This window comes from Giraffa tippelskirchi, chromosome 4, assembly GCF_054371585.1.
Source record: "Giraffa tippelskirchi isolate mGirTip1 chromosome 4, T2T-mGirTip1v1.2.pri, whole genome shotgun sequence".
NCBI classification, from domain to species: domain Eukaryota; kingdom Metazoa; phylum Chordata; class Mammalia; order Artiodactyla; family Giraffidae; genus Giraffa; species Giraffa tippelskirchi.
Genome location: NC_137278.1, coordinates 18,052,612 through 18,067,303, shown reverse-complemented (window position 1 = coordinate 18,067,303; position 14,692 = coordinate 18,052,612). Strand labels below are relative to the sequence as shown.

At 48.5% G+C, this 14,692-nt stretch overlaps 1 protein-coding gene across 11 annotated transcripts in view; it reads right to left on the bottom strand.

Annotated features, from left to right (window-relative positions):
* ASAP2 (ArfGAP with SH3 domain, ankyrin repeat and PH domain 2) overlaps positions 1–9,433 on the bottom strand; it is a 154,141-nt gene extending 144,708 nt beyond the window's left edge. For 6 of the 11 annotated variants that reach the window (XR_014051586.1, XM_081483458.1, XM_081483459.1 and 3 more), the window contains exon 1: positions 8,762–9,433. Coding sequence is in view for 5 of the 11 variants with exons in the window: in XM_081483458.1 (XP_081339584.1) it covers positions 8,762–9,427 (666 nt within the window). In the remaining 6 variants the exon portion in view is untranslated. Of the gene's footprint in view, positions 1–28; positions 110–4,171; positions 4,279–5,124; positions 5,258–8,761 lie in introns of those variants that run through there. The other 5 variants (XM_081483464.1, XM_081483468.1, XM_081483463.1 and 2 more) reach the window with 4 other exon arrangements.
* Positions 9,434–14,692: the final 5,259 nt, after the last annotated feature.

The window sequence follows — 14,692 nt, the reverse complement described above, 5'->3', positions numbered from 1 at the left end:
GGGAAAGACGCCCTCAAATCCGGATTACCTGGCTAGAATCCTAAAAGCCAAGGCGATTCATCATTTGCAGGAACTGTCTTCACCAGCCAAGGCCTTTGATTGCCAGCACCTGCGTATAAAATCATATTGACAGAGCCATCTTCAGCTGGAGTGGAGAGATGATAACCCCGTTAGTAGGGCAGGCCTCCTGCCAGGGTGTGAGCAGTGCTCGGGGCCACTGGGCTCTGCAGGGCTGAGAATGTCAGCAGAGTGGTGAAGGGAGTAAAGAGGAACCATTTGGGGGGCAACACAGACAGAGAAGGCAGAGAGGCAGCAAGCATTCCCCAGAAGCACCCACTCAAGGAAGGCAGCAGGTGCCTGGTACTAAACTGGACATAAAGAGAGAGGTCATGCCCATTAATCACAGAGGCATCAACAAGGACAGCGTTTTCCAGGCCAGACTCCACAGAGGCAGCCAGCAGCTACAGGAGCGGAAACTTGCATGTCAAAATGCTTGCGTTTGAATCCTGGCTCCACCACTTCCTAGCTCTGTGCTCTTGGTAAAGTGGTTTAGGTTCCGGGGACCTTACAGGATTTTTGTAATCATTGAACAAGTTAAGAGTTAATATGTGCAAAGAATTTAAAGCAAGCCTGGCATACTGTAAGCATCCAATAAGTGCTAAAAGAGGCAAGAGAAAAAAAAAACAAAACAGGAACTGACAGTAACATTTCAGCTATGCTGTAGACACCCCAAACACACTCATGCAACAACAGCATCGTTTCAAATACGTTACCCTCACCGAGAACAAGGCGGAAGTCCAAGTCTCCCCTTTGAATTCTGAGCAGAAGGTTCCTATAAACCTATCACTTCACACCCAAGCTTGCCCTTCAGAGTTAAGGACAGCAGATGACAAACCAGAAAAACAAGAAAGGTAGAAACAGGAGAACTGAGCAGCCCAGCTCAGGGTCCTCCTAACTACAGGACTCACAGATGCAATTCATAGTGTCACTGAACTCCAAGGCATGCATGAGGGTATGAACTAACCTGGGATCACATGAGAAACTGCCAAGCCCTGACCTTGAAAAAAATGCAGAGAGCATGGCTGTCCAACCACAACTGACAGCTTTACCCTCCACCCCTAGTTCCTCTAAGCACCTTTACTACTCGATGATTGTAACACAGGCTTGGGGTGTCTCCCCTCTCTGCTGAACTCTAAGAACCAATTCATGACAATGACACTGTACTAATCACGAGGCTTGTTTAAACAACACTGTTACAGAGTCACTCACTCCAAAAGACAATCAACTAAAATAATCTTGTCAAGCCTGGAATTCTTAGTCTGAATTCAGAGGGCTGGGATTTGAAAAAAGAATTACATCTGTATTTCATTAGCCCCCAACTGAAATTTAGCACTTCCCTCAATTATGAATGTAAGCAACACACCATGGTAACATCAGCAGTACCTGTGACTCCAAAGAGAAAACTTAATATAGTTTTAGAGTCGTTAAATAGCTCCCCACATTGCTTACATTCATCAAGACCTCAAAATTAAAGTATTTATTAGACCCACAACCAACCAAATCTTGATATTCAATGCATTAGTAAAGAAATATATATTAGTATGATAGATTTTTTTCAAATATTTTTCTAACTGTATTTCAATATATCTGGTCCCGTTTAAGATTCTATGTGGGGACCCTGGTAGCTCAGCTGGTAAACAATGTGCTTGCAGTACAGGAGACCCCGCTTTGATTCCTGGGTTGGGAAGATCCCCTGGAGAAGGGATAGGCTACCCACTCCGGTATTCTTGGGCTTCCCTGGTGGCTCAGACATGGTAAAGAATCCACCTGCAATGCAGGAGACCTGGGTTCAATTGTATTCGATGCATTAAAACATCTTTCTGAAACATCTTCACCAGAGTTCCAGAGGGTCCACAGCACAAAAAAAGGGCTGAAGGGATAAACACTAACTGCACACAAAAGACTGAGAAAATAAGGGTTTTTAGGGGAAGGAGCTGGTCCCGCCCGCTTTTACATCACTGGCACCCCACAGTGACAATACATTGGTAGGTGCCCAGATGTATTTACAAATCAGGAGACCCAACACAACCAAATACAAATGAAAACACATCCCCAGCATTCCAGCTCTGGTTCATTTATTCCACATCGTCCACATGATAAAACCATAATGTAGAAAAAAGTACCTGGAAGGATCCTGGCAACCACCTGAAGGCCATATGACACAGACAAAGTATAAGCAAAGCAGACAGGTTCCTATTGCGGCAGGTGGGGGAAATGAATTCACCACCTCTTTTTTAGTGGAAAGAGTGTTTGGGGAGCTGAATGGGAACAGTGTCCCAGGCACCTGACACCGCTACGGAAGTGTCACCAGCTACATATGCCTACGAACAAGAGGAGAGAAGCAAACACCCTGTCCACACAGCTCTGTATCCTCTCTCCCTTCTCTGATCCGTGTCTGCAGAAAACCAAATGAACGTCCAGCACTGGTTTCAGCACAACTTCTAGAGCAAGCCGTGCTGAGCAGCACACAACGGGCCTCGACACTGAGTAGCATTGGGGTGTCAGCTTCACCAGGGGGACACCAGGAGGTCCACTCTTCGGGGGCCAGAGCCTGGCCTCTGCCTCCATTGGGACAGGGACCCTGTTTTGTTCACCTTGCTCCCAGCGCACACCAGGACCGTCAGCACAGAGGGTCTCCATCGGACTCTCATCGCCCCCACTGCATCCGCCTGCCGGGAAGACCCCCAGCCTCCACCAGTCTCCCTCTTTTCTCTCCTGCCCTGCCTGTCTATCCTGCCTGGAACAACCACCCTGAAATGTCAATAATGTAAATCAGATCAAACCCTCCAACGGCTTCCCACCACATGAGAACAAAATCCAACTCCCTCCCGACATCGCCAAGGCCTCCTGTGATCCGGCCTGCCTGGCCCCCACCCTCGGCCCTCTTCTCCTCCAGGATGGCTGAGTCACCCCCATCTCGGGGCCTTTGCACAGGCTGCTTCTCCCTGCGTCCTGGGCTCTGCTCTAATGCCACCTCTTCAGAGAGGCCTCTGCTGATTTCAGTTTCCTGCTCTTCAGAGTCTTCATTCTACTCCTGTACCCTGTGTAACTTATCACTACCTGGCATTACATTACTTTACTGCAGTGATCATCAACCACATTTAGGGGGTGGCTCTAGAAAATGCCAATGCTTCAGGGCCCACCCTAACTAATAAAGTCGGAATTGTCGGAATTTCCTAGAGTGGGCCAGGCATCTATTTTACAACCTCCTCCCTCCCTGCAAGTGATTCTACTGTCAGTCATGGTGAGAACAGCATTTCTCAAACCTTAACGTGTATTAAATACACCTGGGGATCTGGGAAACCATAGATTCTGATTCCAAGGCCTAAGGTGGGCTCTGACAGTCTGTGTTTCTAACAAACTTCCAGGTGATGCCGATGCTGCTATCAGTAGACCCTTCTGAGTTGCAAGCGTCTAAAAAGCATCGTCCAGCAGAACTTTCTGCGATGACGAAAATGTTCTAACCCTACACTGTCCGATGCACATGTGCTTATTGGCACTTGAACTGTGGCTGGAGCAGCTGAGAAACTGAATGCTTGATTTCAGGCTGCCATGTTGGATACTGCCTAAAATTAACCATCACTAGCCCCATCACGGAGGAGGCAATGGCACCCCACTCCAGTACTCCTGCCTGGAAAATCCCATGGACGGAGGAGCCTGGTAGGCTGCAGTCCATGTGGTCGCAAAGAGTCGGACACGACTGAGCGACTGAACAACAACAAACTGGACGGTGCAGATCTAGAATGCGTGTGTTCCAAGAAGAAAGGCATCCGAGCCTGGGAATGGGGAGGGTAAGAATCAAGGATTATTCCAAATTCGTGGTCTGAACAGTGCTCTGTGGACTGGCTATGAAAATCCCACCAGAGGCCTAGATGGCCACCACCTCAGGAGTGGGTCAATATTTATCTAAGGCGGGGAGACAAATACAAAAGGCTCTACTGAGACAGCTTAGTAATTAAAGCACGTGGTAACCCACAGATGACTATCTTGACTTCAAGACTTGATCCCACGTCATCACGCAAGTCCCTCCTATCCATGGCCCCAGACACACCTGACCCCTGCCACCCCTGGGCATCCAGGATTTTGGACAATCTTGTGGTCACAGCCTCACCGTGTTTTACTGCACTGATTTGTTTATAGGACGGCTGTCTCTCCCGCTCAGCTGCAAGCTGCTTCAAAGACAGAACACATTCCTCCTGGGAACTCTCTTCCCATCACCTGGCACACAGCAGTACTTACTAAATACTGAGTGAAGGACAGGCCTGAAACCCCACCAGGAAGGCCTTAGTACTTTAACTGTTAATCACAAGAAAGAGACCAATTGAAGGGGGGGCGGGGGGGTGGCAGGTAGAGAATGGGAATCTCATAAACAGAGATCATTCTCTCAAATCACTCCCAGATTTCCAGACGCCTATGTCTGGATTACAGAACACAGCATAAAAAGGTAGCCCTGGGACTACCCTGATGGTCCAGTGGTTAAGAATCTGCCCTGTAAAGTGCTGGGGAGACAGGTTTGAACTCTGGCCGGGGAACAAAGATCCCACATGCCATGGAGCAACTAAGCCCCTGAGCCACAATTACTGAGCGCCCAGGCTCTGGAGGCAGCTCAATACAATCGGAGAGTTGGAGGGCCACAGCAAAGATTCCACCTGCCTCAAGGAAGACCTGACGCAGCCACATAAATAAACATATATGTCTATTTTTTTTTAAGGTGGTCCTGTCTGACCCATACAGGCTCATTTCTAAAAATAAGAATGGACTGGGCAAGTAGGTGATGTCCTTTCACTCAGTTGTGTCCGACTCTGCGACCCCATGGACTGTAGCCCACCAGGCTCCTCTGTCCGTGGGATTCTCCAGGCAAGAATACTGGAGTGGGTAGCCATTCCCTCCTCTGAGGATCTTTCCAACTCAAGAGATCAAACCTGGGTCTCCTGCATTGCAGGCAGATTCTTTATCGTCTGAGGCATCAGGGAAACTTGACAATAAATCTAAAATCCATTAATCTACTATTTGGAAGAGGTGTTTTTCAAACAAGTCACACAGGGCTAAGGTTTAGAACCATACTCTTGCCTAAAAAGTACACAGGCTGGGTTCCCACTAATAGCTGCTGGGAGGGGCATCTGGCCCCAAGGACAGCAAGGCCCCCGGGAGTCTGGGCAGTCCAGATGCTCCTTCTCTCCCTGCAGTTAGAACCCTGTGCTTGTGACAGCAATGAGATTTCCAAGGCAACCAAGGACAACAGAGTGGAGAACTATGGCCCGGAAGGAAGCAGATTAAATTTTAATACTTACAAGTCAACATCAAATTTATTTTTAAAACTATGTATCTGACAAAGCCAAATAAGCATGACAGAATGGCTGATGCTCTACAGGAGGGTCTAACTATGAACATTTCACATACGTGTACAACTTTTCCCTATTCTGAGAATATTTCGAAGACCTCAGAGACTCAAAGAAAGTGAGACAGCAATAAAACTCCCACAAACGGTAGAGGGGAGGGTTTTCAGATTCAGTCACTACTGATTTTTTCCATTATTTCCAAAAACACAGGGCAGATCCCAGTTGAAGCACCAGACTTGGCTAAAACTGTGCAAAACAATTACTTCACCAAGAGATCACCAAGTGAAAATATTAAAACACTGCTGTGCTGACCTGCTGCCAAGACAACAAACCAGTTAAAAAGCAATGGTTAACAGACGTGTACTAGCTTTCCATTCACTTACTCATTCAACCATTCCTTCCCCCTACTCTCCTAGGCCACATCAACCCACCCATGTAAATCTCATCTTGGGCCAAATATCCCCATCAGGTTCTATGGATTAATTATAATACAAACTGCTAAAGCAGTTAGCATGTATTACACCAGTTGTCTACCAGGTACTGTGTTGTGGACTATCTCATTAAACCCTCACACCTCTCCAAGGCAGACAGGTATTGTTATCCAGACTAACATCAAGGCAAATGAGAAAACATTAGGTATCTCATCCAAGTTCACACAACTGGACAGTGGTGGAGTCTGAACTTGGACAATCTGACAAAAGAGTCATTTAGAGAATTCAGCCTTACTGAAAGTAACAAATAGCAGCATCATTTCTGAAAACAGCATGGAGCCAACTCTAGCTCTTCAACTTACTAGCTCTATAACCTTGAGCAAGTTAACATCTCTAAGCCTCAACTTCCTCACTTGCAACGCGGGGATAAGGAATAAATACAACAGATGAGAGGTTCATAGTACAGGGTAGGGTAGTCCAGCTACAGGTGTGTGTATCAAAGAAAAAGCACGCTTCAGTTGTAGGATGATTTTTAGCAGACATAGCCTATCCTGGAAATAACAGATACACAAAAGTTACTCAGTTCAAAATTAGTTTACTAATTCCACGACACATTTGTTTAAACATAGGACCATGGACTTGCAAATTTTATATTTATTTCTGTTAAATGAGTAACTCTGTCCCAATAACCACTGTCTGCAGGAAGAGCACATGCTTGATTATAATCAAAACATGAAGACATACTTGTCAAATAAAACTGTTCCCAACTCAGTTCTCTCATAAATGTAAGCTCACATGTAGCATCATCTCAGTATGTGTACTGGATCTGCTTAAAGTGAGACAGACCTGTAATGAGTTTCTTTTTTTTTTTTTTTGAGATTTTAACCAATTCATGTTCTTACATGCAACATGGAGCAAGCCTGCAGTTTAATAAAATGACCAAATCCGGTTTCCCTCTCACCCATTCAGTAACTGAGCTCTAGGGTAATCTGCCCAGCACACTAAAAGAGCTTTAGAACTACACACCACAAACTAACATTAATCACAAAAGGGTATGCCAATTTTAATAGCAACTCCTATTTGCCTAGCTTTCCAACATCTGCCAGTGTTAATAATATTTAACCAACAAACTGCAGTAGTGAAAAGAAACAGAACTTTAAACACAATGAAGCATTCTTTTCAAGGCATGGTGTATAAAAGCTCCCTTCCCTGAAAACATACTCAGCTACCTTTTGGGTTGTAATCTGATCAGTCCATAAACATTGTTAATGATGTATTTTCAAAACACTGCAAAAATTTTTTTCTTGCTTTTCAACTAGCACTTCTGAAGAAACTTCTGATGCTCATCCCCCATCAGCCTAATTTGAAGGCATCATTTTGAAGCCTTGCTAATAAGAGTAGAATTAAGTGATGTGGGATCACACAGCTCACTCCAAAACGTTTACATGCAGCTCTCTTCCACCAAAAAAAAAAAAAAAACCGGCGCGGGGGAGGCGAGGAAAGAGGGAGAGGAGGATGCCCTTACTACACTTAAAACATTCAGAATGCCGAATCTGCTGCTTTTCATTTATCCTATTATTGACTGTTAATGCCTACAAAGGAAATTTTTTTTCATTAAGGGAAAATATTCTGGATTTATTTTTTCCCAAGCAGTTCCTAACAGCAGCTGCTTTGTTCAAGCGGGCAAAAAACTGAATGCCAACGCTTAATTAAGCTCTTCTGGTGACCTCCCTTCACTCACTCAGGCCCAGTCCTCTCCTAAAATACCTACCATACCCCATTTCAAGAATATACCTTGACATTCTGGCAGAGAAGGTGATCATCGATTCAATAGCGGCACCATAGGGCTTGTAAACCAGTTACCTATTTAGTATATTTAGTACATAGCTATTTAGCATAAATCAAGCACTTGACACACAGTTGTCTCTGACCCTCATCACCACCCTGGAAAGGATGCACTGCTCGTCCCGTCTGACAGGTAAGGGTAAATGACGGCAGAGAAGCGAGGAAAAGCCCCAAACCAGAGTCAGCGGTGGCCCTGGCCTCCCAAACCCTGCCCTTCGGTAGCAGGCCGTTCTGACCGTCACCTAAGCCTGCTGGTCCTAAGTGCGCTCGCCCAGGACGTGGAGGGCTTCCTAGTTAGCAGCAGACGATGACTCTGCACCTTGCCTAAAATCAGGCCTCTTCCAGGCTGATGGGGAAGGAAGGCGTCCGGGGGGTGCGATCAGGTAAGACACACACATCCCGGGGTGGTGGGGGCTGGGGAGAGGAGGGGAGCAAAGGCCTTCGGATCAGAAGCCCGACTCTCCGCACCCCTCCCCGGGCGCGCTGCGGGACCGGGCGGGCCCCCCTGGCTAAAGGTGCGCACACCTTTCCTGGGCAGCCGGGGTCCCCCGGACCGGCCCTCGAGTCCGGCAGAGCGGGGCCCCGGGCACAGAGCGCCGCGCCGGGCAGGCTGGGCACCCGGGCAATTCCCCAAGCTGGGGGGAGAGGGAGCGCCGGGGGCCCGCGGGCGAGCCGAAGACCCCGCCGCGACGGCCGGGGGGGGGCTCCCTGCTCACCACCGCCCCGACTCTCGGGCCAAAGTTGGCGGGGCGCGGGCTGGGGGGATGGGGTGTGAACCGTCCGGCCCGGGGCCCCGCGGGGGGCTGGGGAGGGAACAGGCGGGGGGTGGTCTTAAAAAGGCCCAAGGTAGCCTGGCAGCAGCAGCCTTCTCTTGGAACAAAGGGCTTCTGTTTCGGGCAGGGATCGCCCGGCCGCGTCCGGATTCCGAGGGAAAGAAACTTTTTCCCGGGATGCCGGAGCCGGGCCAGGGCGGGGGCGGGCGGGGGCGGGCGGGGGCGGGCCGAGTTGTGGGCGCGCCGGGGCGCGGCGCTACCTGCGGCCGGAGCCGCCCCCGGCCGCCCCGCGAGGCCCGCGGGCGCCGCTCACCTCCTCGATGGCCGCCACGGTGTTCCGGCACTGCGCCGTGCGCGTGGTGAAGCTCGAGGCCGTGGGCGCCTTGTAGTCCTCATGGGTCTCGGCCACGAATTCCGACACGGAGATCTGGTCCGGCATCGCCTCGGCGCACCGGGCGGGCGGCCGCGGGGCAGCCGCCGCCTCAGCCGCTTTGCGCGGGCTCCGATCGACCCCCCGGACGCCGCTGGCCGGCCCGCGGACAAAGGGAGGCGCCGGGGCGCGGGCTGCAGCCGCGGGAGCCGCACGAGCCGCCGCAGGGAGCGGGTGGGCCGCCCGCGGGGCCGGGCGGCGGGAGCAGGGGCCGCGCGCGCGCAGCCCCGCGCAGCTCGGGCGCGGCCCGTCCGTCCGTCCGTCCGCCGCCGCCGCCGCCTGCGCTCGCGATCGGTCTCTGAAGCGGAGGCTGTGCCGGCGGGAAGTGCCCGCCAGCCAGCCGCGGGCCCCGAGCGACTCCCGTGGAGAGAGGGGCGGGCCCGGGCCGGGGGGCGGCGGCCGGCCGGGCGCTGGGCGGGGCGGTGCGGAGGGCCGGGCCGCCAATCCGCGCGCTCGCCGCCGCCGCCGCCGGGAAGCCGAGCCTGCAGGAAGGAAGGCGGCGCGCGCCCCGGGCCCGCCGAGCTGCTCGCCCGCTGCCGCGCGCCGCATTGTCTCGGCGTTCGGGCGCCCAGCAGCGCGCGCCGGGGTTCCAGGGCTCGCCCCGCCGGGCCGGCAGGATAGACCTCCCGGGCACGTCCCGGGCCCCCCTCCCGCCCTGCGCTCGGGCCCGCGCACGGGGTGCTCTGGACACCTCCCGGGTGGCGCACGGCTCCCCCCTGCCCCGTCCCCGCCCCACCCCGGGAGTGGATCCCGGGAGTGGATTCCCTTCTTGGCCGTCCCGCATCCCCCGAGCCGCCGGGGATGCCCATCCGGGCGCGCGAGAAAGTGTGGGAGGAGCTCGCCCCCTACAGGACGACGCGCCCCCCGCCAGCCAGTTTGGGGGTTCGGTGACGGTAATGAGAAACGACCATGGAGTCACCCAGTCCTCACAACCTTGTGAGGCAAGTAAAGAGGTGGTTATTCGTTTAACACGAAGACAGAACGGTGCTCCCGAGAGTACACTGAGTGGCCCACTGGGGTTCAGATCCAAGTCGGGGCGCTTCCTCCGAGGGCTAACAGGACCCCTGGTCAATGTCCCGGTCTGTGTTCCTGCCGTCCTGGGTCGTTCTCGGTTAGTTAGAAATAGTTTCGGGGTACTAGGCCAGGACTCACTCTAGGCAGGTAAGAATACACTGAAATGGTGCTCCTGGGGGAAGTAGAGAGGCCCGGGGGAGGGGGAGGGGGAAGTAAGAACCAGGAGAAGGAGCTTTTTCTTATGATTTCAACCAGGACATGAAACAAGAGGGAGCAAAGCTTATACATAACTGGTCCAGTAAAGAGTTTGAACTAGTACAGATTTCCATTGAACAACTCTTAAGGAAACGATCATGATCATTTTTTAAAATGAGTAGGGGGGAGAATAAATAGGGAGATTTAGGACGGACATACCACTACTATGGGCTTCCCAGGTGGGGCTCAGTGGTAAAGAATCTGCCTGCCAATGCAGGAGACTCAGGTTCAATCCCTGGGCCAGGAAAATCCGTGGAGAAGGAAATGGCAACCTACTCCAGTATTCTTGCCTGCAAAATCCCGTGGACAGAGGAGCCTACTATATATAAAGTACATAACTAATAACCTACTGTACAGAGCATCGGAAACTCTTTTCAATACTCTGTAATGACCTATATGGGAATAGAATCTAAAAAAGAGTGGATATATGTATAACTGATATACTTTACCGTATAGCAGAAATTAACACAACACGTTAAATCAAGTATACTTTAATAAGGCTTCCCTCCTAGCTCAGACAGTAAAGAATCTGCATGCAATGCAGGAGACCTGGGTTTAGTCCCTGGGTGGGGAAGATTCCCCTGGAGAAGGAAATGCTACCCACTCCAGTATTCTTGCCTGGAGAATCCCCTGTACAGAGGAGCCTGGCGGGCTACAGTCCATGGGGTCGCAAAAGAATTTACAGGACTGAGCCACAGCTGGCGAACTAACACTTTCATACTCTAATAAAAAAAAATTTTTTTTTTAATCCAGAAGTGCTGAAGACACTGGTCAAATAAAATCCCACCCCATAACACTACACCAAGAATATGGTGTGCTTTCTGTAGCTGCCAGCAGTAAAACCAAGAGAAACTTTACAAAAACCTTTTGTGCATCAGAAAAGGAGGAAGTGTGAGAGACACTGAAAATTTAATATGTGAGACAAAGCAGTCTCCTGCCACTGTAGGACAGTGGACCAGTCAAACAATCTTTTTAAAGCTCCCTTGTAAGAATTTGCTATATGAGGTGGCAGCATGGGTCAGACATTATGTATGGCCTTTGGTATTTTAGTAGCATTTCGTATGAAATTTTGTTTTTCTGAAATAACTATATTAGTGGATAGCTTTTATAACTGCACCAGGCAGTAAGTTACTGTTTTTAAAGCTGTAGCATCTCTGTTTCTATCTTCTATTTATGTTTTTTCACCCTTTTTGGTGTCTTTGGTGGTTTCTGCTATTTGCTCCTCTCTACAATTCAGGTTCTGTAGATATTATTTATATTAATGCACCCTCTTCTATGGGCTTTCAGGTGGCACAGTGGTAAAGAATCTACCTGCCAGTGTGGGAGACTTAAGAGATGTGGGTTTAGTCCCTGGGTCTAGAAGATCTGGTGGAAGAGGAAGTGGCAACCCACTCCAGTATTCTTGCCTGGGAAATCCCATGGACAGAGGAGCCTGGCGGGCTATAGTTCATGGGATCGCAAAGAGTTCAGACACTACTGAGCACACACATCCTCTCCTATACCAGGAAGATTCCGTTCTCTCCTAAGTAGCTTTCTAGCTACAGTTGTGTTGTTTTTCTTATCCTGGGTAAGTTTTCAAGTTTTGATTTTTAGAGGAATAGTATCTATCAGGCTATGGACTTCAGGATTTAAGAAGAGAAGAAAGTCGTGTTTTTCCTTGACAACTAGTATGGCATTAATCAGACTGATCCAAACTTCTACAAGGACCAAATTAAGCTTTGTGTACTTCTCTATCCTCTCTTCATGTGCAATTACGACCTTCTTTTTATAATATAATAGTATTTTTCAGGTACAGAAACCTGTGCTGTGCTGTGCTTAGTCGCTCAGTCGTGTCCGACTCTTCGTGACCCCATGGACTGTAGCCCTCCAGGCTCCTCTGTCCTTGGGGATTCTCCTGGCAGGAATACTGGAGTGGGTTGCCATGCCCTCCTCCAGGGGATCTTCCCAACGCAAGGATCGAATCCAGGTCTCCCGCATTGCAAGCGGATTCTTTACCTTCTAATACACCAGGGAAGCCCCAGAAACCTGTAGTAATAAAATGGCAAAGGTGCACTGTGTTATACACAGGGGTGAGAAGGCTGGTGGAAAGCAAGTCATCCTACCAAGTCCACTGCAGAGAGAACCTCCGTGATAGAACACCCAAGCAGTTCATTCCTCTAGCCATCCCTGTAAGAATCTCAGAAAACCTTGCCCAGCACAAAAGCCAGAATTAAAGCAAGATCAGAACCAAACGTAGCTAATGTATCTCTGAAATTAATAGAATGAGTAGTTTCCAATAAATAAAAAAAATGAGAGTTGAATGTGGATCAAGAAGACATTATAGACACATGCTTTTTTTTGGCGGGGGTGGGGGATTCATGAAGAAAAGAAAAACATTCTGGGGAAACCATTACAGGCCTACACTCCCTTATCTAGAACTTCAAAATTCTGAATATCTCTGAAAAATCTAAAGTTCAGAAAGCAACTCTTTTAGTAGTAAAATTGACCTAAAATAAATTGATATGACTATTTACAGTCTTGCTTCGTAGGAATATTCATGTTTTCCTGCAAATTATAAATATACTTGCTTATGGAGTATGGCCCCAGACCTCACTGGGGGTGACTTAAAATATCTAGTGTATGTGCTGTATTAACTCTCTAAACTCGGACAAATTCCGTACACATCTCACCTCGGGTTGGCTTCAGATAAGAGGTTGTAGGATTGTATTATTAAGAAAAGAAACATGGTGTTGCAGACTTGTCATTTCTAATGAAGAGGAAAGAAACTCTTCTCTCAAAAATGAAATTTTCAGCAGCTCTTTGAGATTGGCCAACAGCCCATTTGCCAAAGGAATTTTCTAACCCTAGTAGTTCTCAAGAACCTGAGATTTTTCACTCTGAAATCAAGGTTTAAAATACATTCTTATCTCTGAAATTTGCTTGAGGGTTGGCTGGCTTAACACAAGACTTAGCCAGTTCACTTGCTGTAAATGATTAATTTGGAAATGATTATTCCTGGAAAGGAGAGATCTATGTCTTAAAAGAACTATGGTAAACAGTGTAATTAAATAGAAAAACAAGAAGAAACGCCCCCTGAGATGTGAACATGTAAGCTTAAACAAAAGTTTCATTTCCATGCTTAACAATATTCACCCTCAAACAGTGTTTCTGAAGGGACCCATTTATGCGCAAAGTGAGAGAAATTTGAATACACTTACCACAGTGATCCCACCTTAGCACTTGAGGGGAAAAAAATCAGCATGCAGAAACTATTTTACAAATGAAAACTTAGGTTCTGATGTTAGCTTTGCTTCTCTGTGACTTTGAATAAGTTATAATAATTAACCTCCCTGGACTCAGCCCATTTGTAAAATGAAGGAAGCTGGACGAGCTAATTTCAAAGGCTACTTCCTGAGCAGGCATCTCATGATTCCATGGGCCGTATTCTGTGTTAGTTTAGGCACCAGAGGGAATTGCTACAAGGGCTACATTGCTACTGGGGAAATCTAATCAGTGGTCCTATTCACTTGAGAACAGGCCTGTTTTAGATGGCATTGGGGGCTAATTTTTGAGAATGTTGTCCTTTTGTTAAGCTGGTAGATTTAGATGGCAAATTGATTTATTCATAGCTAACTTCACCACCCTTATGGCGGAAAGTGAAGAGAAACTAAAAAGCCTCTTGATGAAAGTGAGAGAGGAGTGAAAAAGTTGGCTTAAAGCTCAACATTCAGAAAACTAAGATCATGGCCTCTGGTCCCATCACTTCATGGGAAATAGATGGGGAAATAGTGGAAACAGTGTCAGACTTGATTTTGAGGGGCTCTAAAATCACTGCAGATGATGATTGCAGCCATGAAATTAAAAGACGCTGACTCCTTGGAAGGAAAGTTATGACCAACCTAGATAGCATATTAAAAAGCAGAGATATTGCTTTGCCAACGAAGGTCCGTCTAGTCAAGGCTGTGGTTTTTCCAGTGGTCATGTATGGATGTGAGAGTTGGACTGTGAAGAAAGCTGAGCACCGAAGAATTGATGCTTTTGAGCTGTGGTGTTGGAGAAGACTCTTGAGAGTCTCTTGGACTGCCAGGAGATCCAACCAGTCCATCCTAAAGGAGATCAGTCCTGGGTGTTCATTGGAAGGACTGCTGTTGAAGCTGAAACTCCAATACTTTGGCCACCTCATGCGACGAGTTGACTCATTGGAAAAGACCCTGACACTGGGAAGGATTGGGGGCAGGAGGAGAAGGGGACGACAGAGGATGAGATGGCTGAATGGCATTGCCAACTCGATGGACATGAGTTTGGGTAAACTCCGGGAGTTGGTGATGGACACAGAGGCCAGGCGTGCTGTGATTCATGAGGTTGCAAAGAGTCGGACACACCTGAGCGACTGAACTGAACTGAGCTTCACCAGAAGATACTTTAAGTCTGTTCATTTTTTGGTTTTGTTTTAATAAAGCTCATTTTATTTATTTATTTTTATTGGAGGATAATTGCTTTCCATTTTGTGTTGGTTTTTGCCAAACATCAACATGAATCAGCCATAAGGATATATATGTTCCCTCC